Below are 27,879 nucleotides of genomic sequence, written 5' to 3'. Positions count from 1 at the left end.
CCTTTGTGCATGGTTTACAGGGTTATTTAGTGGAAATTAATGGAAAAGTTCCTGTCTCCCTGAATTTTTCATTAAATTAGAAAGTAAGAAGTCAAGATTAAGGGGGGTTTAAGGAGGTTTCGATGGGATCTCCTCCATTAATAACTCAATTAATTTTAATTTTAATTTTGCATGAATTAAGGGGTGAATTAATGTAAATGTATGGTAACTTTAAGGGATTACTGGTTCGTGGAGTCTAGTATCTTAGTTTCACTGTTATGGTCCATCATGTATCCAACAGCGAAGCTAAAGTACAAGAGCTGGACGCTGCATATCACAGCGGACTGGCAGCGGCTCAGGATGAGTCACGTGATCAAAATACACGTCACTCGGTTCAAAGTTGAAAGTCAAAACAACACTGCGGCTCGGCAGCATGGCGGTCCTGGTGGGGTGCAAAACCCTGTTGCAAGCTTTTCGCTTCAAGACGGGGGACCTGGACAGTTTGTGCAGGCTGGGCGGCTGTTCTTCCAGGTCTCTGCAGTATTTGTTGTCTGATAAAGTGTCGCCTGTTCGCCCGGCCGGTCACGGAGCAACACGACGTTACAGTTCCGATGCAAAGGATGACCTGCGCGTCAGATATCTGGACGGAGAGGATTCAGGTACAGTCAAATTCAGGAGCACGTTCAATTGCCCCAAAACGTAGCAAACAGGAAGTTTAAAAAGAAACGGTAGTGCGTTGAAAGCAAGGAGGTTTAATGAGCAAACATATCGTTCAGCCGGAAAACGTTTTGCAACGTAGCAAAACGGTGCGAACTTTGAACGTGCCCCAGATGTAAAATTATCAGTGGGGAAAAGCAGGGGAAAAGCCATGGGAAAAGCAGGACTTGATACATGTCGAAATCGAATTCTGATTGCAAATAGTTATAATGTTGCAAACATTGAATGTGGGAATTATGAAATGTTGCAACAAATGCTACAATGTTGAAATAACACTTCAAAAACTAGTATTCAGAACTACTCTGTGCATCTCTAATAAGGGGTTCACTATGTAGTAGTGAAACCCGCTATTTGGTCCAATAACTTGGCCATACATTGGTAACTTTTTTCTAATTTGGCGCATGGATAGTCCTGTTCACTCGCTACTTGGACACAAATAATGGTACTGATTGGTCCATAGGGGGCGCTGTAGTAAACCCTCAAAGTAAGGTTCAGCCCCGCCCCACCGTTAATTGTAGATTATGTCAAACTTGGTACAGATATGTATCTGGACGTATTGAACATTTGTGCCTCCAGGACAAATAATGTCCGTGAAAAATTTTCGGCAGCCATTTTGGATTTTTTGAAAAACAAAAAAAAAAGTATTCTTCTCATGAACTCGACAGAATGACATGAAATTTGGTAGGTACATTGATTGTGCGTGCCTTTACTTAGTTTGCGAACGGCTAAGGGATGGCTCCAAAAATGGTGAAGTTATCAACCTATCCTTTTTTTTTTTTAGTTTGCACTAAATCAAATCACTGTAAAATCATGACAAAGTAACCACTTGACGTTCCACAGGTTGGTCAGAAACATAATTTTAAAGATAGCTGCCAAGCCACATGTTGAGATTTGAAGAAAATACAGCCATTTGAACTATTATATTGTGATAATTACAAAGACTCCAATACCCACAATGCTGTGCGTGTTTTGTATTCAGTTGAATAATTCAGGCAAAGATTGGTAACTTTTTTCCTAATTTGGCACAGAGATAATCCTGAGTAATGGCCCCTTTTCATAAAAATATCTTATACTCATTACATTTTTTATTATTATGTAACATATTTCTGGTTTACTTAAGCTTAGACGAGACCACAGTACACTTTCTATTCAAACATGGACTTTTCGTAAGTCAGCCCCTGTGTGGCTTTAATGACCAGTATACAGTATGTCCTTCATGATGTGAAAACGCAATACGATGAACATCTTAAGTCTAAAAGCAATAGGTACATTATTGAATTTGATCAGGTTTATTGTAGGTTGATTCTGTTTGGTTAACCATGGACCTGTCCCAAAGTCTTCCTCCATGATACAGTCCACTATGTATCCACAGCATAGTGATGTTAGAAAATGACTGGGTGTTTTCCTTGTCTTTAAAAACAAAGCACTAGTGAGCACTCAGTATGCATTTTATGTCATTGAAGTTTTCAGGCAACAGATGCAATCAAACACAAATCGCCTTACTCACACAGACAGCAGCCATATTTAATTTCCATCATATTTGAATGGGGAACATGGGGGATGGTGAAGCAGATGTTAACAATAATTGAGGTGTAAAATATACACCTAAACTAGCCTTGGATAAGCAGAGCTGGAGGCAAAATTAAACCGAGAAAGTCCATCTAAAAGGCTACAGCAACTGGAATGAAAGTATAGCATGCTGCAGAACCATGTGACTAATCCTAACCCTGTGATTAGCTACCCCCCCCCCCCCCCTCTCTCTCTCTCTCTCTCTCGCTCCATTATTGCATAGGGCATTAGTTTGTATTTTATGAACAAACAGGTCAATATGCAAATGTAAATCTGAAAATGAACCAGAAATACTTGAGCACAAAACAAAATGGCTACACAGTATAGATACCTACACAACTGGCTCACTTAGTTTTAGGAATGTTTCTCCACAAATCCAAAAGCAAGCTACCCACATCACCTCTGACAGATTATTTGTATGCGATGATTTCGCAATTTGTGTTTATTCAATTGACAGCAGTTGTGAACAGAGCTCTAACAACTTTGCTATTCTATTTCAGTACCAAACCCTAATGTTGACGCATTGTAAAATGCACATACCCACCACATAGTACTTCTGGTTAATCTTGCAGAAACTAAAAAACAAAACAAAAAACTTACTCAACACAGAGGATGATGAGTAAGCCAAAAATGTCAAAATTGTTCCATCTTCTGGCTGCAACCATAAAACCAAATCAATTTTGGAAAGAGACTCCTGGGTGGGCCTCAATGGTCTATCAAATCAGTTATTGATGTCACTGAGGCAACACACCCTCAATCAGTGGGTTTACTGTTTGCTATTACTAATCAGCTTAACACTGTCTTTTCTTTCAGGGATTGTTGTTGTTGGGATAAACCGACCAAAAGCCAAAAATGCCATAAGCAAAAACCTAGTGAATATGGTATGTATCGCTTTTTGCTTATTATGTTAACTTGATTCACTAATCACTAAGATTGGAATGTGGACCATTTTACATGGTCAACTTTCTGCATTGGCAGTTTTTATAACACAAATAACTATTACAACGCATTCATATATTGGAAAGGTTTCATTCCAAAATGCTGCCTATGCAAGAACCATCCAACAAACAAAATCATTATTTGTTACCTAGTAGTCATTGTTCAGTATTTAAAGAAAATCTAATTTTTAGGGATATACTGATGAGGTTTTCAGGTGACAATTCCAACTGAAATGATTTACTTTACCCAGACTTTCTACTGACAACAGCACATCATGTGAAGTGCACAGCAAGCATAAATAGTACATTTCCAATACAGATTCTTCTTATGCTGCATGACGCAGCTAGCCTGTCCCTGTGGAAATAAATCACATACTAGCAATTACATGTTAGTATATTAAACAGGTTGCAATCTATGATCATAGGCTGTGAAAGTCAAAACATGTCAGAAAATGTTCTGCTAACTGACGCAAATTGGCGCATAAGTTTTTCCAGCACAATTTTGACCACTTTCCTAATCTGGCAATTTAAACTTTTTATTTATTTGTTTATTTTTATCGGGCAGTTGAAACTGTGATTGGCCGGCCGATTTATGATCGCTGGCACATTCATCAATGCATCCCTACAAATCATCAGTCATCTCCTATAAAATGTCACTATTTTTTAATCAAAGGTCTTCAGATACCTTCAAGTTCAGTAATGTTACCTGAGTTTTACTCTCACACCATTAATCATTTTTAGAGATGTCACAATTTTTCAAACGGTGCATATTTCATTTTTGGAATAAAACTTTGTGATTGCCTTTCAGATGTCCGAGGCTGTGGAGGCCATTAAAAAGAACGGCAAAGTACGGAGTGTCATTTTATGCAGTTTGGTTCCTGGGATTTTCTGTGCAGGTAAATTTGCCAAAAACAAAAACACGTGAACACAGAAACCCTGTGATATCCTCTGATTTATATTTCAGGAGTACACAGGCCTTTGCATTTATGACGATGGTTTTTCCCTCTATGCAGGTGCAGACCTGAAGGAGAGGGCCAAAATGCACCAAAGTGAAGTGGGACCTTTTGTGTCCAAAGCAAGGGCGCTCATCACAGAACTAGGTAAGGGTTTTCATGAATGATGGAGTTCATCTACTGTCCATGAATTAATTGTGTTTTGACTTGACCCTTGCTGAATCATTTTATCATACCGAAATGTACTTGGTTATTTTACTTTGCTCATCTCCTGTACTTAAAGGGGGATTGATTGGGTTAACATTTTGCAAAACTACACATTTTCCAATAGGTTTCTGTTTTTTTTTTTTTGCTGTTTTGCTTTGATGCATGTTTTCTCAAAATCAAGGGTAATGTAATCCTTTTCAGTCACCAAAAAAGCACTGCTTGACAAAATGGAATAAATAAATAAATATTTTTGAGGCTTGCAGTAAGCAGATAAAAGCAAGATTTACATTTCTTTCTTTCTTTCATACTTTAGTTTTGACACGTGCCGCAAATCAGCGTGGGTTAAGGTGGCACAATTAATTGTGTTTGTATATTGCGATTTTATGTTTCCATGATTAATAATCATGTCATTCAGCAATACTGAAGTGTTGTTTTTATTCACCTGTAAGTCCTGGTGTCATATATCAATCACTTCCATTACACATGATCAATCACAACTTTTGAATATGCAACATGCACCTTGTGATCAAAACGAAATGGGTAGAGAAACCTGACATAGACCATATTTGGGAAAACATAGCGACAAGCAAAGTGGGAAAGAACGGATCAGCCCAATGTCAGGAAAATTGGGAAAATCCTGAAAACTTTGTTTTAATTCCTAAATGTGGATCATCGTCAGTCATTTGGAGATACTTTGTTTTTAAAACAGATGATGATAAAGAAGTGCATATTCTGGGTGAATTTGTTAGGGTTGTAGCTGCACCCCAAAGTAATAAAGTAGTAATTTTTTAAATTTTGTAAATAAGAACCACAATAAGAGTAAGAGTAGCTGCTGCCACTTTGAGAAATACTGCACTGAAAAAGTGAAAATATACATTAAGGTGCAATAAAATAATTTTGTTTCCTGAAACTGAGAAAAATAATTGTGATCACAATATTTAGCAAAATAAGCAGGATTATTATTTTTTGCAATAATCCTGCAACCCTAGCGTGGGTATTTTGTTGTTTTCATGTAGCTAAAAACAGAATTTTTAAAATGGTGACATGGTTCAATTAGTGCAGTCTTCTCACTGACAAACTTATGTTTAAGTGAATGTCATTTTAGTGGGTAAACAAAAATGTTCTCAAATTTAACACTGTACACTCAAATGTCAGTAAGCATAGTAGTAGAAATTGGGCCACCCCTCGTTCATTGTACATTATCTGGGTGTACCATACCATTAATGATATTTAAATTGTCCATATCACAAATCAAAAATAGTTTTTCACTCCTGGCTATATTTACAATAAGACATAAGAGACACCAAACCAAGAGACAATGGATTGTTTGTAATTCCATCGTCTGTAATTACTGTCTGTAATTGCTTTTATCTGCAGTATGATTAACGTAAATGAACACATTTCAAGTCTCTTGTTCCATGTCTTCTTTTCTTTTGTAGGCAACCTGCCGATGCCAACAATTGCTGCAATTGATGGCGCTGCGTTAGGAGGGGGCTTGGAGATGGCCCTTGCTTGTGACATCAGAACTGCATGTAAGATGATGACTTAATTTTTGGGATACAGTAGAGTAGAAGTGTGCTTTTATTTGATTGTGCAAGATATTGTTATGTGCAGATTATGTAGACTGTCTTGTAGTCTAGATAATCAGGCAAGCAGAGATATTTGGGATTGCATCTCCTTGCATATTCTGATCAAGTTACAACAATTACAATTCCAACCAAACACTACAGCAGCTGGTCTCACTGATTCCTCCTCTCTGGTTGAAGGTGTGCTAATCAGTGAAATCAGCTGCTGTAGTGATTGCTTGGAATGAAAACGATAGTCTTGGTCCTCCATAACGCCTTAATTTAAAGAGCACTTATCAAAACAGCTACAACATGCTTTACAAGATAAATGAAAATGTGACCAATTAATAAGGGAAAAGATTAGAAGACTAAAGGGCAAATGCGCATAATACTAATGGATTTACACTAGTATGTCATGAATGAACAGGGGAGGGTGAAGCATTGTCTCTTAGGGGAAAATATGAATCAAAGTTTCAGGGACCTGGATGGATTTTGGCACTATCACTGATTTGATGGGAGGAAAAAGTTTGCATCAGTGGAAAAAAACGGCAGCAAAATGTAGCACTGTGCAGCATAGTGGTAGTAGTTTTAGGTGGTATGGCACATTTGGTCCGCAAAGAAATTAACACATTGAGTCGTGTTCAATGCTAGCTTTATTGACATTTTCTTTGCCCTTCATTTTGAACAGGTCCAACTGGGCATAATGGCCAAAAATCATTTATATTTTAGGGGCTAATGGCACAATGATCATGCAAACGCATAGTCAAGTCAGAAATAGGGAGCACATGACAGCTGAGGCCAGAGGTGGGGACTCGAGTCACATGACTTGGACTCGAGTCAGACTTGAGTCACAGTTTGAATAGCTTGAGACTTGACTTGATGCATGAAGAGAAGACTTGAGACTTGACTTGACTTGGGTTCTGGTGACTTGGGACTTGACTTTGACTTGTACTTTGATGACTTGAAAAGGTCTCTAAAGTCTTGACTTGAGATCTTGTGTTTGTGTAAATGACTTAGATTGAAAGTGATTAGATTTGTTCCAGCAGACGACTGAATTTAAATTCTGTTTTCTGAATTTGTATGGAATGATTGAATTTATTAAAGTTGAAACTGATTCTAGAAATCAAACTCATGATGCTCTTTATCCTATTAAAACCATATTGCATTTAAAAGTCCTAGATATTTAGTTTTCTTTAAGATATTAAATTGATACTGGACTTGATTTGTTCTGACTTGACTTGCTGTTCTACATTTAGACTTGAGATTTGGCATTAATGACATGGACTTGATTTGACCTGACTTGGTAATCTAAATTTAGACTTGGGACTTGACCTGAAACTTGTGCCTCAAGACTTGAGACTGACTTGGGACTTGAGCGAAGTTGACTTGGTCACACCTCTGTCTGAGACTGATCTATCAGTGCCTTAATAAATGTACAAGCCAGTGGCTCTGAGCAAATGTTAAACAACTGATGATGGTGTATAGAGATTTCTTTTGTTGTCTCACTTTTTAGTTGAAGCACTTTTTACTTGAGGGTCTTAGAAGTATTTTTGTTTTATTCCTTTTTCCCCAAGCCTGTGTAGGCATCCTCCTTTTTTTTTTTTTTAACTGTGCATGTTCCTGTCCTCTTCTCATACGTTGCACATTGTAAGCAGCTTACTCACCATCCATAATTTTATGGACTTGGGCTTGAGGAACGCAGACACACACTATTTAACATTTCTTTTATCAGCCAATATAAACCTGTTCTTGATTTCTAACTGGTACTTTCCACTCCAAAAGAGCTAGATGCAATGGTGTGTTGTTGTGCATGTCTCTGATGTTAGTCAGTTGTTAGCGGCAGTGGCAACGCAGCAGCTATTTTAGGCATGTGTCATTGATGCGGTTTCATTGAAAAGTGGCGAGGGAAGCATAACGGCGGTAGTTTCACAGATGAAAGTTGCTGTAGTTCTGTAGCAAAATGTAAATGAGACACATTCTTATCTGCTTACAGTTTTGGGACACTGACTTAAAATTAACATAGATTTAACTTTTAACCTCTCAGTTGAGTTGTCATGGTTTCAAAGTAGGACAGATAGCTGAGGGCTGCCAGGTTACTACGTGGCACACTGTACGAACCAGTAATCCCTTAAAATAACCTTACATTTACACGAATTCACCCCTTAATTGATGCAAAATCCCCTTAAAATTAATGAAGGGAGTTATTAATGGAGACTCCATCAAAACCTCCTTAAACTCCCCTTCATTTTTGACTGCTTACTTTCTAATTTAATGTAAAATTCAGGGAGACAGGAACTTTCCATTAATAACTCATTAATAACCTGTAAACCTGCACAAAAGGCATGAAAAATGCCTTAATTTCTAGTGTCTCTGTGAATCAACCCATGAATAAATCCCTTTTAAACCCATGATACAAACCTTACTTTTTTTTTTAAAGCTACAGTATGTTATTTTTAATGGATAACTAATGTTTATGTAATGAGAAATTAAGGACATTTCAGGGATAAAATTAAGGGTTTTTTTTTTTCCGACACTAATCCATGTTTGTTAACAAAACCTGCAATTCTTTTATCTAAATAAAATTAGGTTCAACTGAAAATATAGTATCACAATTATTATGATTCATTGGAATGTGCTAAAGCTACTATGAAGGCGTTTTCAATTGATGTGTCTGATCCTTCCTAATGCAGCAAAAACACATGAGGTAGCACTGAAATGTGATGGTGTGACCTTTTCACTTTACTGTTCTTTTATTTCTCCAGCCGACTCTGCAAAACTGGGACTGGTTGAGACCAAACTCGCTATAATTCCAGGAGCAGGTAAGCTTGGCTTCCTTTCCAGTTTTTATTTTCTTGAAGTGACGACAGAGGTTTGCCTTTAAAAACCTGCATCCAGTTGTCAGTGCACCGCAAGTGGTGCAGTTGGTGGATTTAAGAAATGGTAATGTGACGGCTTCATGCTGTTTTAATATTAGCCAGGCTTAAGATATCATAAGGACTTTTCCTCTCTTTTTGTTGACATAACTGTGCCATACCGCATTACTTTCCCCCCAGAATAAACATTTTCTGAGTTCTTTATTTAATGGCCAATAGTATGCCAGCTTATAGACCATGAAACATTTAGCAAACAAAAAGTACCACGTCAGACTGTAAATACAGCCATAATACTGAAGTGAGTAGATCCTTATTTATCTAAACCCTTGGGAATCTAATTAAATATTTGAAACGCTGATGTGTTGAAATTCCACTTGACAATATGAATTGTCGACTGGAATAGTAATAAGATGCATTTGTGGGCGCAGTGCAGAAGTGGTGGCTTCTCTGAGTGGAAACATAGAGGCATGTGCACTACGGGAGATATAGTCGAAAATGGGAATCTATTGAGATTCGACCAATTTATTAAGTTTAACAAGAGAGACTTTTTAAAATGCCACCAAATTCATGGTTTTGCGGTAACACCGATTATCTCCCTGATTATCCCTGATTATCTCACTGAGCACGGATTAAAGAAACTATCAATCAATCAATCAGACTTTATTTATATAGCACATTTCACGTGAGCCAATGCAGCTCAAAGTGCTTCACAACATGCAATGGAATAAAACAACCAGAAAAGAAAAATCATAAAAAAATAGAGATTTGAGTTAGAGATCAATAAAAGAACCTTAAAATCAATGCGGAAACTAATAGGTAACCAGTGCAGAGACTTAAGAACTGGGTTAATATGTGCTCTTCTCCTGGTCTTATTCAACACTCTAGAGCCTGAGTTCTGTAATAATTGTAGCTGGCTTATTGCTTTTTTGGGAAGATGGGAAATCGAATGGCGAGAGAGGTGCACAAACCACCACTCTTCTGCATTTCAGCATGATATTGGCAATGCCACCAATGTTCTTTCTTTTCCTTCTTTTGACGACATAAAGCTATTGTCCGAAAAAGACTTGGAAACGCAGAAAACAAGCCAATTTCGGAAGATGAGTCTAATTCAAGCAGAAAAAAACATCTGAGATTCTTTTTTGATTTGCATGGCATTTATTGGAAAAAGAACACAGGGGAACTAGGTCAGCCCATGTATGGCTAAGCTCAGCTGATGTTGTCTTCCTCTGTGGAGTTTTCAATAAAACAAGCTAACTGCCCTGATTGCCTGGTTCTGAGAATAGAGGCGTATCTAAAGAGTGCACACTACCACAGCGTCCTGTCTTTTTATAGAAATGCATCCAGGTTAGAGGAGAGAAGAACCATCTTAGGGTTTTTCTACTGAGCTTGTATACTGATAAAGGCATGTACATGTACATAGGTCACTGAATGTTTTATTTCTAACGGCAATTGTTAGCAGTAATTCTAAATGGGTTCAACTTCTTTACTTTCAGATCGAAAACCCTTTGTTGATTAGATGCAGCAGCTTATGTTATATTTGCTATACTCTTTGGAATGGATTCAATTTGGCTTAATCCTTTCTAGTTTAATGTGCGAGTTCAAAGAGGTCACATTTGGTTTGGTGCTCGACAAACTGAAGGTGATCTTCAGGTGGAAACATTACCAAACAGCTATCGAGTTAGCTTTAAGTTTTCAGATTGTGGCAGTTATCTAAGTTTTGACAGCTTGGAACTAGGCCTGTCCCGATATGAAAATTTCAAAATTATCTCGATATACAATATTATCTCGATAATTATTAAGAAGATACAAAACCTTAGGAGGAGGATTTGACAGGGATGCTGATGCTGATTTATTGCTCGCAGCCTGATTATCCCCGGTTTCATGACGATGTTCATGTGTTTACCATGGTCACTTCCTTTATTCATTGTATTCTGTTCCATCACCACATGGCCATCTTGGTAGGAAAATAACAGGTGACTATAAAAAATGAACAGGTGATTATAATCAAATGACAGCCACAGCCAATGAGCTGTGTACATGGTAAAGCACCATATTGGTAGGAAATGCATGTGACATCATGTGAATACTATGAATAGGGAGCCAAAGTTGACATTATTTCCATCAACCATAGGGTTGACTTGACCCTACATGGGAGGTTACTTCACATAAGCAATGTAAAAAGCATACGGCTTTGATTTTGAAATATGTTGTACTAAGCATCAACACAATGCGCTTGGCTTAATTTCACAAAAATCCATTCAGTATTATTTACATGAACGACAAAATGAGTTACCAAACTACACTACCCAGCAGGCTTATAACCTAGCGTCGCTAGTTGGAATGTTCCATCTCCTGCAAAGGGAACAAGCTACAGTAGCTAACCAGCTAGTTACAGCTTCACAGGTTACTGTGAAAAAATGTCGGCAGTTACTATCATGAGTCTGAACTCATACTTTAGCGAAGTCCCAAACTGCATCACTTACCCATACGCGACTGCGTCTACTCTACTCAGGCGGATCACCCCTGCTATCAACAGTTGGTACATTCTACGTCGTACTTCATCATTACAAAGTCTTTTCTGTGAGTTTCTATGCTTAAAATAACAAACATGCAGATTGTCTAAAACCTTATAGTGCGTAGTGTGCTGAGACGTGAATCTCAACACCATTCGTTGCTTTGTTAGTTGAGAAGACATACTACATTGCGGTCAATGGAAAATCGCGTTAGCCATTTAGCCACTAGTCAGCCACGGGAAGGCTTCAGCCTACAGCCTTCTGCTCTGGCTCCCTATGACGCTGTTCACTTCCCAATGAGTGGTAGAGGATTACAGGGCTCCCCCTTCTGGGGGAAATAAAATATAATGATGACAGACGAGAGAGAATTGGGGCTGTGCTGTGTGTTTGAGTTTGCTATTCTGCCTTCCAACAAGTCGCCGGTTATCGCGGTGGTCACGGTAATAAAAATTAGGGGCGGTGTCATAATTGTCATTGTTTTTTACCGCGATATATAGTAATACCGGTTATTGTCCCATCCCTACTTGGAACTAGTCTTGAAATGTCGATGCTCAGTTTTGAATCTTTGTAGGAAGGACTTTGTACTTGTGTTTGAGGTTCTGTGGTCGTAAGAATGTTTTACAGACTTGAAAAATCTGTCTTTGTAATGCCAGTTTGAGTACTTGTGAGAAAAATTGAATGCTTGTAACTTAATGTTTCAATTGGTCTGAGTAATGGTTACACATAATGAAATCACATAATATTACATGTAAAACTTGTAAACTTCAGTGAACACTTTTTAACAAAATGTGTGTGCACTGCCCTAAAAAAATGCAAAATACCTTTCTATCAACTACATTTCATCTTTTTGTTCTCTTTCATTACCATAATCTGACATTAAAGCTTCCCATTTCTTTCCAAAATGACAACCACTGTAGTGAAATTTATCTCCATTACTATGCAATGTTATTACAGTAAAGTAAAACTAAGACTAAGAAGACAAGATGCAGTCTTCTTGTGCTAAATGTATGACGTTTTTGTCTTCCTTCAAATGTGGCATATTTATTCAACTATTGAGATTGGATGGTTCTCCCTCATCCCTCATGACTGAAATAGGAGCTGTAACATTCAGGTATAAAAGACAGATCTATTGCCACTGTTAATGATACAGACTTTCTGTAACTGAACACAGTAAAAGTATTCCGCCCATTTGAAGTGGAGCAGTCGATAGGAAGCGAATACTCCAAAGGGTGATCGATATATGTTGCCAAATCACTGATGCTGCAAGGTGAGGTATCCCAATTCTAACCCAATTCTGTATTGATAAATCAATCAATAATTGAATAAATGCACAAACAAATCGGGAAATAAATAAATGAATACAGAAAATAATAAATTCTTGACTTGGCAGCAAAGATATTTCAAAGTCAAAGATATTTATTTTTTATCCATAAATTAATTTGATCATTTATTGCACATGGATTTATTTTTCCTTCATCATATGCTAATAACGATGAGTCAGTCAAACCCTTGTGGGCTGTACCTTACTCAGATTGGTTGATCAGTGTCACATAGCCCGATGAGACAGACCCATGGAATGCTATACAAGCTACAACTCCCACAGGGTCTGACATCTAAACATTGGCTAAAATATGTCTAATATGTATAACGACTGCTTATAGAGTTACTTTGACTCTTGCCTCTCGCAATGTATTTGTGACAATGTAAACACAGTACAGTATGGAAAAAAGATGATTTTCTGCACGTCTCTGTAGCCTACTAGCTCACATCTTTCCCCAGTGTAAACATCTGGCACATGTTAGCTGAACTTCAAAATAAAATCCCCCTGTACGCTGCACTTACTCACAGCTTGTTGCCATGGTGACACAGGTGTTTTTTTCGGCTGGCCTTGGTATCTTCTTCTCAGTGTGCCATAATGGAGACTAGACCTGGGAGGGCTTCTGAGTAAAACAGGGCAGGGAAGTGCCTGAATGTATGTCAGTTGAACATGAAATTCCCTGAAATTTTCTATTGAACTATTTCACCTGCTACTACTTCAAACTAAACAGCCTCTATCTTGATTTTGCCTGATGCACATACAGCAGGCCACTGAAGTACCTTCAAAAGATGCAATTGAGAGAGAGCCACAGGGAGTGCTTATTTCTCCATCTGGATAGATAATATCTTTATTTGTATAGCACTTTTCTAAAAAAATAATGTTTATAAAGTGCTTTAGATACAATAAAACAAAGACAATGATGATAAAGTACCACAATGAAATAAAATAAAGTTGGATAAGAAGTATGGAAAATAAAGCAAGAAAAAAAGAAAAAGATGAAGAATCATATTCAGTGATATTTAGGTGACACGCCCATAACCCTACCCAAATCTGAAGGTTTCCCCTCCTGAATGTGCAACTGGCATATCTGCCTATGAAAACGCAATATTTAGTGATAAATTAATTTGCTGAAATAATAAGCACTGTTATGGTATTGATTGTGCCTCACTGGTGACTTGAGTGCTGACAGCCACAAGGGTTTTAAGCTGACCATGACATCTAGGCTGGGTACCGCAACAGCTGCCTAGCTGCTGAAAGAGGTCATTCCAGTATCTTGTGTCGTCCTCTTTTGACTTCATCCAGTTACAGAACAGCTGAGTAAACCTGTGGCCCAGTTGGCATTGAGCAGACACACTCTCCCTTCCTCAAGTCCTCAATAATACATCACCTCCAAAGAGTTACAGAAACCTGCTCTAAAAATACACGAGACTAAGCTTGTCAGGAGCATCTGAAGTGAGGGAAAGCTACTTAATTCCTCGACTCTCCCATTTATAGCAAATTTTCTGTAAAAGGAAAGAAAGGAAAGAAGGCATCTCGCTGCCACGTGTCCATTGCCAGTCTCTCCGCTGGATAGAAATAGGTCACTCAGAGTGCTGGCGTCGATCCAAGTCTTTGGAGATTTAATCACTGCTGGGACACTCCCAGGAAAGAGAGGGACAGAAAACGTCAGTAGTGGTCTAATGCCCTGGAACATCTTGTTTACTGACCTGCTACTAAGCACCATCAGAAAACAGCTAGAACGTTTTTGTCTTGAAGGATGATTCCACTTATTTCCAACCCGGGTGTTATTTTCCTAGTTTTTGCCATTGTGATGATTGATTGTGTTTAAAGTTTCATCACTTACTTCATTCATAGCTCCAGGTCGCCAGGAGCGCTGTTGTCCAATACACAGACACAGGGCCAATGGTATTCTCAGTTTATTCAACAGTTGACTCCAAAAAGTGATTAAATCATGTCCTTTCAACAAAGTACTCACACTACTCGCGCTCACACTGCAGTTCCACATATCTTTAATTAATTGCAATTGAACAATTATCACTACATTTCAGCTATAATAGTCCATTTGATACTGTTTTATGTCCTTGTTTACTTTGCTTGCTGCTGGTCTTCTGTCGCGTTCAAGTAATAACAAGTAGTAACCCTCCAAAAAAAGCAGAAGAACAAGATTTTGTTGCAATTTATGAATTTAAAATCAACCATAAACAAACCACAGCACATATTTCTCATTTTTTGTGAGTGTGGTTGATTTTTTTCATACCAAACCGCCAACATCGGTGGATTTGCTGCTATTTTTTACCACTCGTTTTGGCACATTTACACAATTTGTGATGTCAAGTGAGAGATATCACAAAATATCCCACATATCCTACTTATAATTAACACAGGAGGTTGACATGACGTTTTTTTCATTCAGGTACGTGGTTGCAATTTTAATTTTACAAGCTGTGTGGCAAAAATTCACATGCGGATGTCCGTCTGTGCACTTTTGAAAGGTTTACTACAAGTTAACGCCTACACTGTTTTGAAAAGGAAAAGAGGAGTGTAGGCGATTGCCAGGATTAAAAAACACTGGGCTATTGTGTTTGGTAAAAACCCTCCACAACTTCTCAGAAACTCCGGCTACATACCTGGAAACACACTGAGACAGCGCCTGGGTCATCCGAAGGACCGCATACCAAAACACCAATGGAGCAACATTGGCTATGCTGTCAAGTGCAGTGAGGAGCAAACAGACTTGTACAACAAACGCATTCCACAGCATAGAAGAGCGAACCCTTCGGGTCAAGACTCAGTGGGATAGATAGATAGATAGGTTGATTCTTTATTGTGGTCTTAGTGGAAATTTGTTTCCACAGCCTGTACACACACAACAGTTGAAACAACATCCAGCAAATACAGAGAAATCGGGGACACAAGAAACAGTCATAAGAGCATAGGTCCATTTATAGTCTATGGAGGGCAGTGATGGCAGAGGGCACAAAGTTCTTGCTGAAGCATGCCTTTTTACAGATCAGGGATCTGTATCTCAGGCTAGATGGAGTAGGGTGAAGCATGGGTTAAGGGGGTGGCTGGGGTCAAGTGCAATGATTAATGCTTTCAAAGGATGGCAGTGTCAATGAGAGCTGGGAGGTTGGGAGTAGGGAGACCAATGATGATTGGGGGTGCTAGGTTCATTGCGGACGTTGATGAGCAGTTCCTTAGTCTTGGAGACATTGAGGTGTAGGTGGTTATCTGTACACCACTGAGTGAAGCGGGAGGTGGACTGTTGATAGGCTGTGTGACTGAGTTATTGTCCTTTAGGAGTGCAAGCATGGCTGTGTCATCTGAATATTTGAAGTGTTTTGTGATGGGGGGGCTGAGAGGGACTGAGACATTCATTGGTGTCAAGGGCGTACAGAAAGGGGCTCAGAACACAGTCTTGAGGAGCTCCGGTGTTGGTGATGATAGTGGATAATGTAGTGGTGCCCACCCTGACGGTTTGGGGTCTGTCACTGAGGAAACTGTGAAGAGATCCCTGGCATGGTGGCCAGGGGAGTCCAGGTGCTGTAGGAGGGAGTGGAAGAAACATCCTACAGCATCCTGCGTTCCTCTTTTGGCTTTATATGCAAACTGGTGAGGGTCCAGTTGTGGGCTGACAACAGGGAAGATAGAGATCAACACCAGTTTTTCAAAACATCTCATGATTATGGAAGTGAGCGCTACTGGTCTGAAGTGGTTTGGCCTAAGCCTGCTATTCTAACTCTGCGTGCACCCGTAATCTGACCTGTGGTAAGTATAACTTATTCACAGATGTCAGTAGGAAATTCAAATATCCAAAATCAAATATCAAAACCACGTGACTACTCAAATACTTAACCATTAGCATAAACGTAAATTGGCATTAACACCAATAAAATGTGCAAAGAATATAGTATTTCTTTGCAGGTTTTTCCAGGGAGGCACCTTCATATCAGCAGTGGATGACAGATTGGTTGATAAGGCCTATATAGGCCTGATATATTGGTCTAACCCTACCACTAACGACACCATGTAGTCATTTTTGTTGTAATACATTACATATGGCTTATACATATGGTTACATACAGTTAATTGTTAAAATGTTTAAAAGTGTTAGGCCCTGGCTGTTTTTAGATACAGTGTAGCGTAGAGTAGCTGATAGTGCATACTCAAGAGTACAGTGCTATTATTATTATGAGTATGGGTTTTCCCCATGTTGGCATGCCTTGTGATCTGCTGTCCTCTCATTGTGCTTGGAAACATTCTGTACTCTAACCTTTATAAACTGAAGTGTTATACAAGGATTTAATCTGTTAACTCACAAATACTTAAGGGGAATTCCACCGAAAAATGCATTTTTGAGGTTTCACTTATTAGCTCTCCAGATAAAGGAAATTGCAGGAATGACTGAAATAAAATGATATGGGCAGTCTTGTTATCGTGTCCTAAAAAACCATTAAAAAGTTAGTGAGAAAACATTTAAGGAAGATATTTTTTTGTACAAGGCACTCCCTCTGTACAAAAGCCTATTAATAATATTTCTAACAAGCACAAATTGATATAAATATGACTGTATGGCATATATATCGCCAGCACCGTAGCTCCTTTATCACATCGCTAGCTTGTCTGGGAAGCTAAGCAGGTTTGGCTGTGGTTAGTCCTTGGATGAGAGACCACCTGGTGCTGGAAGTGGTGTTGGAGGACTAGTAGAAGGTGCTCTTCCCTCTGGTCTCATGAATAATATCCCCAATGCCCCAGGGCAGAGACAGGGACTCTGTCCTGTGAGTGAGCATCGTCCTTCGGATGAGACGTTAAACCGAGGTCCTGACTCTGTGGTCAATAAAGATCCCATCGGCACTCATCGCAAGAGTAGGGGTGTAACCCCGGTGCCCTGGCAGAATTCCCCAAAACAGGCCTTCCTTCCATCATGGCCACCTAATCATCCCTCGTTACCTAATTTGCTCTTTCAGCCCTCTACTCTCCACTGAGATAGCTGATGTGTGGTGAGTGTTCTGGCGCAAACTGGCTGCCGTGCATCACCCAGGTGGGTGCTACACATTGGTGGTGGATGAGTTGAGTCCCCCCCCCCCCCAATATGTGAAGCGCTTTGAGTACTTAGAAAAGCGCTATATAAATGTAATCAATTATCATAAACATTTAATTTCCATTCAAAGTGTCAGGTCCATTTGCTGTGAAGCAGTGCATCTCCACATGACATCACTGATCCACTGACCCACTTCTTCGTATTTCCCTAAAAGCCTGGCCAAGATCCTTTTAAAAAGAGACCTTTGTCTTAAAAGGACGTCTTAAATTAAGATTGACAACATTCTTCCTCTCAGCAAACTTCCTCATACACGGTGAAACATGAGTGATCATGTCTGTATGCGTTTGTGTTGCTGCAATATGCGCTGCATCAGGTAGCTCTTGTTATGCTTTGGTTGGACTTGTGCACAGATCAGATTGGCACAGAGTGAGTCATGGACATAAGATCCATTTTTCAACATGTTGCATGCAAGGATTTGCTTTACAGGAAAACAGCGCTAAAAATATAAAAAAAACAAAAACATGTTCCCTCGTTATTTTTGAAATCCTAGTTACCAATTCACCATGCTTTGTGATTAAACATCAGACATCAAACCTCAAATGTTCTTTGAGGCAGAATGAATAGAAATGCCACAGAAGAAAAGAGGTCAAAATGTAAACAAATCCAGGTTGAATAGAGTCACTGGAAGTAGACTAGCACAGTGGAGTTCTGTTGCCTAGTGATGTGCAATGGTAATTTAAGCTCTGAGTGCAACCTTTTGAAAGTGGGACAAACTCATGCAGCTTATACCACGATGGCACTTGCGCACACACACATACACACATATTTTCCTATCATGTCTTATTTTTATCCCCGCGACAGCAGAAGCTCAAAGGATCGCAATGTCAGTCGGTCGGTCGGTTAGTCAGTCAGCTCCAACCAACGTAACCAGAAGTAGAATATCAATTTTAGCACTGTTTTTATGAGATGGCTTGTTCTCTCAAAGTCCATCTCCAATAAATGAGTCAACAGAAAATAATTGGTGGACAAACTAAAAGCTAGCACACATATTGTTCCTTCAACGTTATTTTTATCCAATCTTCTACATACTTTGAGCAAGAGACTCCGCTCCAATGTTCAAGAGCTTTAACCTTTTGATACTCAATACATTTTAACATGTAACTTTTATTCATTTTTAGCCATAGAAATGAATGTTGGAGAGTGAATAGTGACATCTGGAGGTCAAACTGGAAATATTTTTGAAAGATTAAAGGATAATTCAGATTATTTTCAACCCAGGCCTTATTTTCCTAGGTTTGGCCATCTTGATGATTGATTGTGTTCAAAATTCCGTCACTTACTTCACTGTAGAGTAGTGGTGGGCGATGTATCCAAAATTGTATATCACAATATTTTTGGAATTTTGGATGGTAGCGGTATATATCACGTTTTAGTCATTTTTCTGGTAATTCAGTTTGAAAAATGGTTTATGAATGAAAGAATTCTCTGAAAATGATTTTCAATATATCATAGCCTGTCATGGGTTATGGATGAATTACTTCTCCTTACCTAGTGACAGCTGTGTGTCCAGTGGAATCCAGTGGTGAACAGGGGCAATATGCCACTCTTTGCACTGCACTCATGTCAACAGTCTAAAACTGTGTGGGGCAGTTATCTCCGATAACTAATAAATGTGTCAAGTTACTTTTTACAAACACATTTTGGAGCAAATTGTAGAATTTTAAGTTTCACTTTGGTTTTCAGAATGGAAGGCTCTGTCGGATTGGGTGCCATGCAACTGGTCTACTGGTCTGTCTCACACAAGCAGATGAGCAATGCACCACTGCTGACCCTATGTATGGGAAACACTGTGCTTCACCCTGCTCCTCCATGTCTCCTCTCACAGACATCAACAAATGCACATGGTGTGGTGAACGTACAGCAGAACTTGCCCCCGTGTTTTCAACGGTTTTGCAACTAGTAACACTGATTGCCGCCATATAGATCATAGTAGCCTAGTTCCATTTTGTTTAAACGCTCAACCATGGTAGAAAAGTTATTGCTAAATCTCTACCAGTACACAAATTTCTACCAGTGTACGGTATACCGATACACCACCAAACACTACCGTAGAGCTTTTTGTTCCTCCAGATCACCGGAGCAGTGTTCACCAATACGTAGAGACAGGGCCAACAGTAATCTCCAACAGTTGAACCCAAAAAGTGATTAAAGGATAAGTTTGGCAAATTTGGACCTATACATAAGTTGTCTCTTACATACTTGTAGTACTTGGACCCACAGATAGTATTGGCTCCCAAGTCAGCTGTTGGTTGAAATGACAAACTCCCGTTGCTAGTCTCTTGCTGCTAACAATGAGTCCAAATGGAATCTGTCAAAAATCTACAAAAAAAAAAAAAAAAAAAAGTCATTTGTAGGCTCCACGGGGGAGTTAAAGCCTTTACGCACACTTTCACTAATCAGGAAGTCATGGAATTATTTTTCTCTGCTGCAGCGCAGACTGCTGTGGGGTAAAAGTGCGTTACTTGCTGCGTGATCTAGTTTTGTGGACAGTCGGGTCAGATTGTAAACAATAGCACATGGAGGCGGCTAGAGTTTGGTAGAAGACTAATCACTGAGTGGAAATGGTGCTGTGCTGCTGCTTTCTGGACTGTGGATATAAATACATCAACAACATTTTAAGCTGCTTTCAGCTAGCCCACACTTTCCTCTTCAGGAAATGTACTTCTCTAATTTTTACCTCTGCCAGTGAAGTTGGAAGGAGGTTATATTTACCCTTGCAAGTCTGTCTGTCTGTTAGCAAGATATCTCAAAAAGTTCCAAATGGATTTGGTTGAAATTTGGTGGTCAGATAGCCTGGGCCTAAGGATCAGTTGATTAGATATTGGTGATGATTCAGATATGGGATTTCTGCCATTAGATAAATAGCATGTCGTTTTTTAGCCATAACTATTATGCTGTATTCATATGCTGGTGGGAAAGTCCGGCATCCAGGACTTCCAAGTCAGCTGCTAAACAACATTGCATTCATGTGCTATTTTGTTGGAAAATCAAACCTGGAAGACAAATGATAAACAAACAAACTGTTATAGAGGATGCAGCCTTGCAAGTTTGAGAATTGCTCAGCATTGGCGGTGGTTTGTGTTCTACCAAGTGCCTTCTAGTTTGACTATTGTTTTTGTAATGAACAATTTTAAGGTGGTTGATAGTGATGATGTTATTTCCCTGTGTTTATCCAAAATAGTTTTTTATGCTCTGCTATATCTGTATATTGGCTTGCCTTTACCTCATACTGGAATACTGCTTGGACTCTGACATGTGCTACCAATGTTCTTAAGATCCGTGCTTCACAGAAGAGATTTGTTAGATTAGCCAATTTGAGGACTGAACACTCAGCTCTACTCTTTTGTCAACTAAATGTTCTACCTGTCTTCAACATCAGTATATTGCAAAGTGGTATTTTTAGTAATAAAAATACACAAGTTCATACACTTAGTCTTCAAATTCTCTAGTTCCGTTTCACCTTTTCTCTTTGGTCATGCACATACAGATAGACACATTACCTCACAATCACTGCCACAATCTCACGTAAGTCAGTAATAAAAACAATATATAGAGGTGGGAGTGATATAAACAATATAAATAGGTATAAATATATCACTATACAGCCAAAACAGAGTTGAACAAATAAGAATTGACTATAGGATAGTAGAGGCAGTAGCTGGATACCAGCAGTAAAGTGCTATTTAGTATTAAGAAAAATGGAATTGCAATATTGATTGTTTGAATTGTTTGATTGATTATGATGATTTCTGAAAAACGGTTGCAAAAATTTCTTGAACTATGATGCACTATGACGCTTGTCTCTAAAATATTATGTAAGGCCATGAGGGGTGGTTGTAGAATTTACAAGAAACGCAGCTAATGATATAAATACATGATGCAATATTGGCAGAGATATATTTGAGCTGTCTCTTGTATGAAATAAGCAGCTATTGGAATCATAAAGGTATACTGTTCAGAGGATTATCAATTTCCAACATAAATACCTATTCATTATCTTACTTTATTATAGTGTTGCATTTACATTTTACAGCTTTTATGTTTTACAGAGAAGGGCTCAGTGAAACAGTGAAAAACGAATGTTATGAGAATGAGTAATGACCAGCATGAACAAAGGAGTGCTGGGAATTGCTACATCAGGTTCCTGTGTTGAAACCTCCCACATGCTCTTCCAGTGTCTAAACACATTTCCATCCAAGTTCTTGAGTAACAGTTGAGCAAGAAGGTGAAGTGCTAGAAACCTTGTGAACAAAATGTTTCACACAAAGAAATGGAATATGGATAGAGCATGAAACTCTCTAGAAGAGTCACATTTACAGAATAATTGCCTAATGCTTAAGTTTTATAATAAGAACATCATACAGCATTGATGTCACTGATAAGTAGCTGGGCAAAGTTACTTCTCATTACTCTTGCCATTGAGAAATGTTTTTCATCAGTTTTGGAAATTCAGACAACACATTTAACTAAATGGAGGGGGGTAGAAAAGGTTCTGTATCACCCAGTTTTAAATCAATTTTGAGTTCTAAAATCAATTAGATATACATGTGCTTGCCATCATTGAATGAATAAACTTCTCCTCTTTCATTTCATTTGAGTAAGTGTCTCCCTTTTCACTTTCAGCTGCATTTATCCCATGGTATGAGTCAACATGATACAACCTAGTGCCTATATGCTAATCTCTGGGGGACCTTTAATCCATGAAGATCATTACCTCCGCCATTGGAATTGGACGGGGGTTATGTTTGCACCCCATTCCATTCCATTGTCTGTTCGCAGGATATCTCAAATAGTAATCAATGGATTTGAACGAAACTTGGTGGAAAGATTGGTCATGGGGCAAGGAAGAACTGATTAACTTGTCATACCAATTGGCCAAAGGGGTGGCATGGTGGTGGGTGTGGCTTCTCACAAAAAGGCATATAACTTCCGAACAGTTTCACACAAAACCATCAAACTTTGTGCGTATCAGCAGACAGAAGAAGAGGCAAACCGTCTATTATTGGCCCAATCAAACAACATGGCACCTCTGGAGAGCTCATTTCCGGTTTAGACATAACCGCCATGCTAATTTTTCCAAAAGTTGGTACAGTGGTAGAAGGGCAGCACTAATGGCCACTGAACAAACGTGGTGTTCCAATAATCAGATATGTAGCGCGTACAGTTGAAAATATAAAAATTAGAATTTAGTAAAGGTATGACAAAGGTTTTGATGAAGGTAACAATTTACACTCGCTGGGGAACCACCTCTTTAGAGGAAAGAAAACAGACCTTTACTTGCTCATACTAATCAGTCATCAATCTGAAAATTGTGAGATCTTTTCAGTTCAGGGATTACCCTTCTCTGCAGGGAAGGAAACACAACAGCCGACTTTATAATAAATGAAAATATTTATTAACTACCTACTACACAAAATAATGTGATCAATGAAATGGGTGAAATATGGGACAAATGAACAGATGATAAACCAGAATAAGACACTGAAGTTATAGTCTGAATAATGAAATTTAAAATTAGGAATAGTAATTAGATTTTGGTAAATAGAGTTATGTCAGTTTGGGTCAATAAACCAGAGAAACGAGGCGGGACGCTCTAAGGGATAAATTAGACTACAGTAACTTTCCTGATTGAATTAGGTGCTAATTTTAGAAAAAGCTTTTGCATCCTCTCAGCAGAAAGACATGGAAAATGTTACAGCCTACTTGCCGGTGTCCGTTAGGAGGTTTACTCGTGTAGAAATTGGTCTCCTGAAGATCGGCAGGTTGGACGAACTCGGCAATAGTCGGATTGCCTATAGCAACGGCAAACGGGTCTCTGGATGATGGGCTCCTCCCGTATGAGAATCCGCGACTGGCCCGGCTGTCGACAGGATCTCGTAGGAAGGACGTAGGCTAGTAGTAGGCCTACTACTAGTGGTCGGTTGAGATGAGGCTTCTGACTCTACTAATTAACAGATTAAAATAAACTTGTTCTTAAAATAGCTTTGAAACAGTCTTCGCGGGCCCGGCGATGATCATTTCAATGAACTTTTAAAAAGCAAGGCTCAACTTCAAAGTATAAAGTGGCTTGTAATAACGCAGGATAAAAATCAATGGCAAGGAGCGCAAAAATGTCTTTAGCAGCAAGATTTGAATTTTGGTTCTTGCTGGTCTTAGCGTGTGGCTGGTCTTGGTGTTCAGCCTTGGCATGAAGCCGGGGTTTAACAAAACACAAAGTTTATAGTTTTCAGAGTTTCAAGGCAGGGTTTTGCAATGTAAAAAGATACTTTGCGCGGTTTTGAGGTTACGCCTTGTTGATTAATCAAGAGATAAGATGGAGAGAGAAACATGGGGAAAATTGTGTCTGTTATTTTAACGTGAAAATAGTTGCATATTGCAGCTTTCAAGTGTCTAGGCTTGAGGCTTTGTCCTATCCAATTTCTCATCTTTCTTCCGCAGGTGGCACCCAGCGACTACCCAGGGCCATCGGTGTTTCCCTTGCTAAGGAGCTTATTTTTGCTGCTCGGGTGGTGGACGGAGCTGAGGCTTGCCGCCTCGGCCTGGTCAGCCATTCTGTGGAGCAGAACAAGAGCGGTGATGCCGCCTACCTCCGGGCTCTGGAGCTCGCCCGGGAGTTCAACCCTCAGGTATGAAGAGCATGTCAGAAACAATTACTTGACCTGTTACTTGAACTGAAATAATGCAGAAAATTTTCATTTAATTTCTTAGCATTAAAATGGCAGCCCTGGACATATTTGTGATGTCAGCAATAAAATTCATGAGTATATAAACTGTCATTGTTAATTTTAGGCCTTGATTAATTTGCATTACTGTACAGTAAGAGCAATTTTAAATAATCAAATCAGACACAGTGGTTTGTATAACTGTCTAACCCTAACCCCCAAAAAGGTAATTACTGTTTCATTATTGGCTCCCTCAGGGTCCAATTGCGATTAGGATGGCAAAATTGGCTATTAACCAGGGGATAGAGGTAAGCTGAACTCAGAAGATACCAGTACACACTACACACTCTACACGTTTAATATGTTTGCTGAATGATTATCAAGTCATTGGTCCTATGATGACAGATGTTCACTTGATTCAGGAAACCTTACATCGCCCTCTTTAGGAACATTACTCTAGTCCAAGTTGTTCTAGTAGTAGACTCCATGCAGCTTTTTGCTGTTCACACTGATTAGAAAACGTCAGATTCCAGTCAAAAAAAAGAAGAAAAATTACAGAATTGGGACAGCTACAGTGTGAATGTAGCCTAAGTGATATCATATCTCTTCCAGGTTGATTTATCTACAGGACTGGCAATTGAAGAGGCATGCTATGCCCAGGTGAGTATTTGAGCCACTTTACCTATTGACATATCAATTCACTATTACTTATCCAACTGTATCAAATATATTTTGTTTTTGAACTCTCTTGTGCATAGAAAACGTTCCTTGTCTCTTAAAGTTCATACAAAAATGCGTTGAGTGTTGGAGTTCACTTTCATGTTGTATGCACTATACGAGACAATTGAGTCTTCTTGAGTCTTGATTTATTGTTAATAGGAATGACTAAACCACTGGTTCTCAACGTGGGGTCCGGGGACCACCAGGGGTCCTTGAGGGGGTTCCAGGGGGTCCCCAGCAAGTTGATGAATTGTTAAACTTCACCATAATTTCATTTACAAGAAGTTAACACAATTAGAGATTGTAGAAGAATGACTATTTTGATCATAGTTTCACTGTTATCTCTCTACCTACAATACAGATAGTCTTGGAATTCTGGACAAAATCATATCTAACAATAAAAATATTCTCAGATTTGGGTCTGAGAGACAAAACCTTATCAAATGGGGGTCTGTGGCCCTAATGTGGACTAAATTAGGGGTTCTTGATATGAAAAAGGTTGAGAATCATTGGACTAAACGACTAAAGATAAAATAGTACATCTTTTTAGCCCCACAACAGCAGGGGCTCTAAGGATCGCATTGTCGGCCGGTCGCTCTGTTCACCACTTTTGGTCATGTGGGTGAAAGTGTGCAGCAAAATGCAATGTCACAGGGCTGTTAGACTCTTACTCTTGTCTGAGTATTGACACATTTGTGTTGTTTCCGAGGTGATACCAACAAAAGACCGATTGGAGGGTCTCACTGCATTCAAGGAGAAGAGGCCTCCTCGCTTCAAGGGGGAGTAAGGGGCCCGGAAGAATAAAAAGCAATCACAAAGTACTGCCTTCAGCTCTCCTGTCACTGCTTCTGTCATATTTAGGGGTGGAACGGTACATGTAAAAACACCAACCTGCCCGATCCAATACCCTCGGGATGTACATCTGAACACAACTTTGGGTTTATGTTGGCAAGCAATTTGGCCAGTGATTTGAAAATATCAGGCTAAAAGCTAAAGCACTTACTGGCTGTGTCAACTATTACTTTCAGAACTGGTGGAATTGTCGTGCTAAGTAAGCATCAACCATCGCGTACAATACTGAATCATATCTGTAACATTAATTGGTTATGATGGTTTTGCTGTTGGCAGTTGGTAGCTAAGCTAACCAGTAGCCTCCTTCGCTAATTAACTAATCCAGAAATGCCAACTGCCATAAACTTCTGTGAATACATGAGCAGGTGAATGTGTCAGAAGATGTATTGCTTTTTACGGGGGGGAGAAATGTATCGCTGTACTCTGTCCCAAAAGTGTGGAGGAGTAATGTAAGCTAAACTCTAATTCATGAGGGATACAAGCAGGAGATAACGCTAATGATATCTGCATGAAATGCTGACACTGACTTGTTTTTCCCTCATGTGCAACATTCTACTAAATCACTTCGTAATTTAATCAGAGGTGGAATTTTGAGTTTGAGATTATTACCAATCACGTTCTAATCATATTTTAACATCTCATAATACCCCTGTCTAAGCTATTTGTGAAATTAAATTGTTAAAATTGGATGGTAAACATGTTTGTTTGACCCAATGCATTGTGTACTGAACTGCGAGTCTTGTGAGCCGTTCCACCACTAGTCAGATTCCTGTTATGATGACACTAACTGATGGCCTTCAGAGAACCTGGAGATGGTGTCCAACAGATCATAGCACAGGAGTCAGTACTGTATCCAGACAGACGTAGATGGTAATTAATCAGTAGAGCTGACTTTGCATGACATGTTTTGATTTTGTTCATTTCTTATGTTCTGAGTTGCCTTTCCTTGTCTACTACATGTGTTTTGGTCCTCAGTGATTCGGGGTCAGTGCTCTTGTAAACAAATTTAAAGCCTCAAACTGCTTTTATGAAAACTTCAGAGGTGGGGACTCGAGTCACAGTTTTAATTGCTTGAGACTTGACTTGACTTGGGTTCTGGTGACTTGGGACTTGACTCTGACTTGTACTTTGATGACTTGAAAAGGTTTCTAAAGTCTTGACTTGAGATCTTGTGTTTGTGTAAATGACTTAGATTGAAAGTGATGAGATTTGTTCCAGCAGACGACTGAATTTAAATTCTGTTCTCTGAATTTGTATGGAATGAGTGAATTTATTGAAGTTGAAACTGATTATAGAAATCAAACTCATGATGCTCTTACCAAGTTTTTATCCTATTAAAACCATATTGCATTTAAAAGTCCTAGATATTTAGTTTTCTTTAAGATATTAAATTGATACTGGACTCTTGATTTGTTCTGAATTGACTTGCTGTTCTACATTTAGACTTGAGACTTGACATTAATGACATGGACTTGACATTTAGACTTGGGACTTGACTTGAGACTTGTGCCTCAAGACTTGAGACTGACTTGGGACTTGAGCAAAGTCGACTTGGTCACACCTCTGGAAAACTTTAATGATTAGCCACAGTGATAACCCTAGAAATGATATTGTAATAAGTGAAGTAAGCCTTCTTCAATCTGGAACAGCCCATAGGACATGAACCTATGGCACACTTACAAATAAAGCTATTGCATAGAAAAAAATGTTCCCCCACTGTTTTGATGAGCGCACAGCCCGTCAGCATATCTCATCCTTTTCACATAAACATTTCATGACATCAGGTTGTTCCATGGTTAAAGCAATGCACTTCCAAAGTCACTGTTTTTTTTAATGTTAGAGAAAGGATTATCTCTTAATGACATAGACAGCCTTTGTAGAGGACTCAATAAAATGACTGTCTCTGACTTTC

At 39.0% G+C, this 27,879-nt stretch overlaps 1 protein-coding gene across 1 annotated transcript; it reads left to right on the top strand.

Annotated features, from left to right (window-relative positions):
• Positions 1 to 384: 384 nt before the first annotated feature.
• Positions 385 to 27,879, top strand: auh (AU RNA binding protein/enoyl-CoA hydratase). Its single transcript, XM_071906252.2, has 10 exons — positions 385 to 638; positions 3,079 to 3,146; positions 4,012 to 4,099; positions 4,217 to 4,303; positions 5,803 to 5,895; positions 8,691 to 8,747; positions 24,172 to 24,359; positions 24,653 to 24,703; positions 25,008 to 25,055; positions 25,825 to 27,879. The coding sequence occupies exons 1-10, from the start codon at positions 413 to 415 to the stop codon at positions 25,900 to 25,902; spliced, it is 984 nt and encodes a 327-aa protein (XP_071762353.1). The 5' UTR covers positions 385 to 412; the 3' UTR covers positions 25,903 to 27,879.

The sequence above is a fragment of the Centroberyx gerrardi genome, chromosome 2 (genome assembly GCF_048128805.1).
Source record: "Centroberyx gerrardi isolate f3 chromosome 2, fCenGer3.hap1.cur.20231027, whole genome shotgun sequence".
Classification (NCBI taxonomy): domain Eukaryota; kingdom Metazoa; phylum Chordata; class Actinopteri; order Beryciformes; family Berycidae; genus Centroberyx; species Centroberyx gerrardi.
Note: the sequence above shows the minus strand (reverse complement) of the source record. Positions and strands in the feature narration are given on the sequence as shown.

Bases quoted from the DNA above. Each gene is read 5' to 3' on its own strand.
- auh (XM_071906252.2), top strand. From the start codon at position 413: ATGGCGGTCCTGGTGGGGTGCAAAACCCTGTTGCAAGCTTTTCGCTTC. The intron at 639-3,078 runs GTACAGTCAAAT...CTTTTCTTTCAG, and splicing joins TCTGGACGGAGAGGATTCAG to GGATTGTTGTTGTTGGGATA. The intron at 4,100-4,216 runs GTAAATTTGCCA...CCCTCTATGCAG, and splicing joins TCCTGGGATTTTCTGTGCAG to GTGCAGACCTGAAGGAGAGG.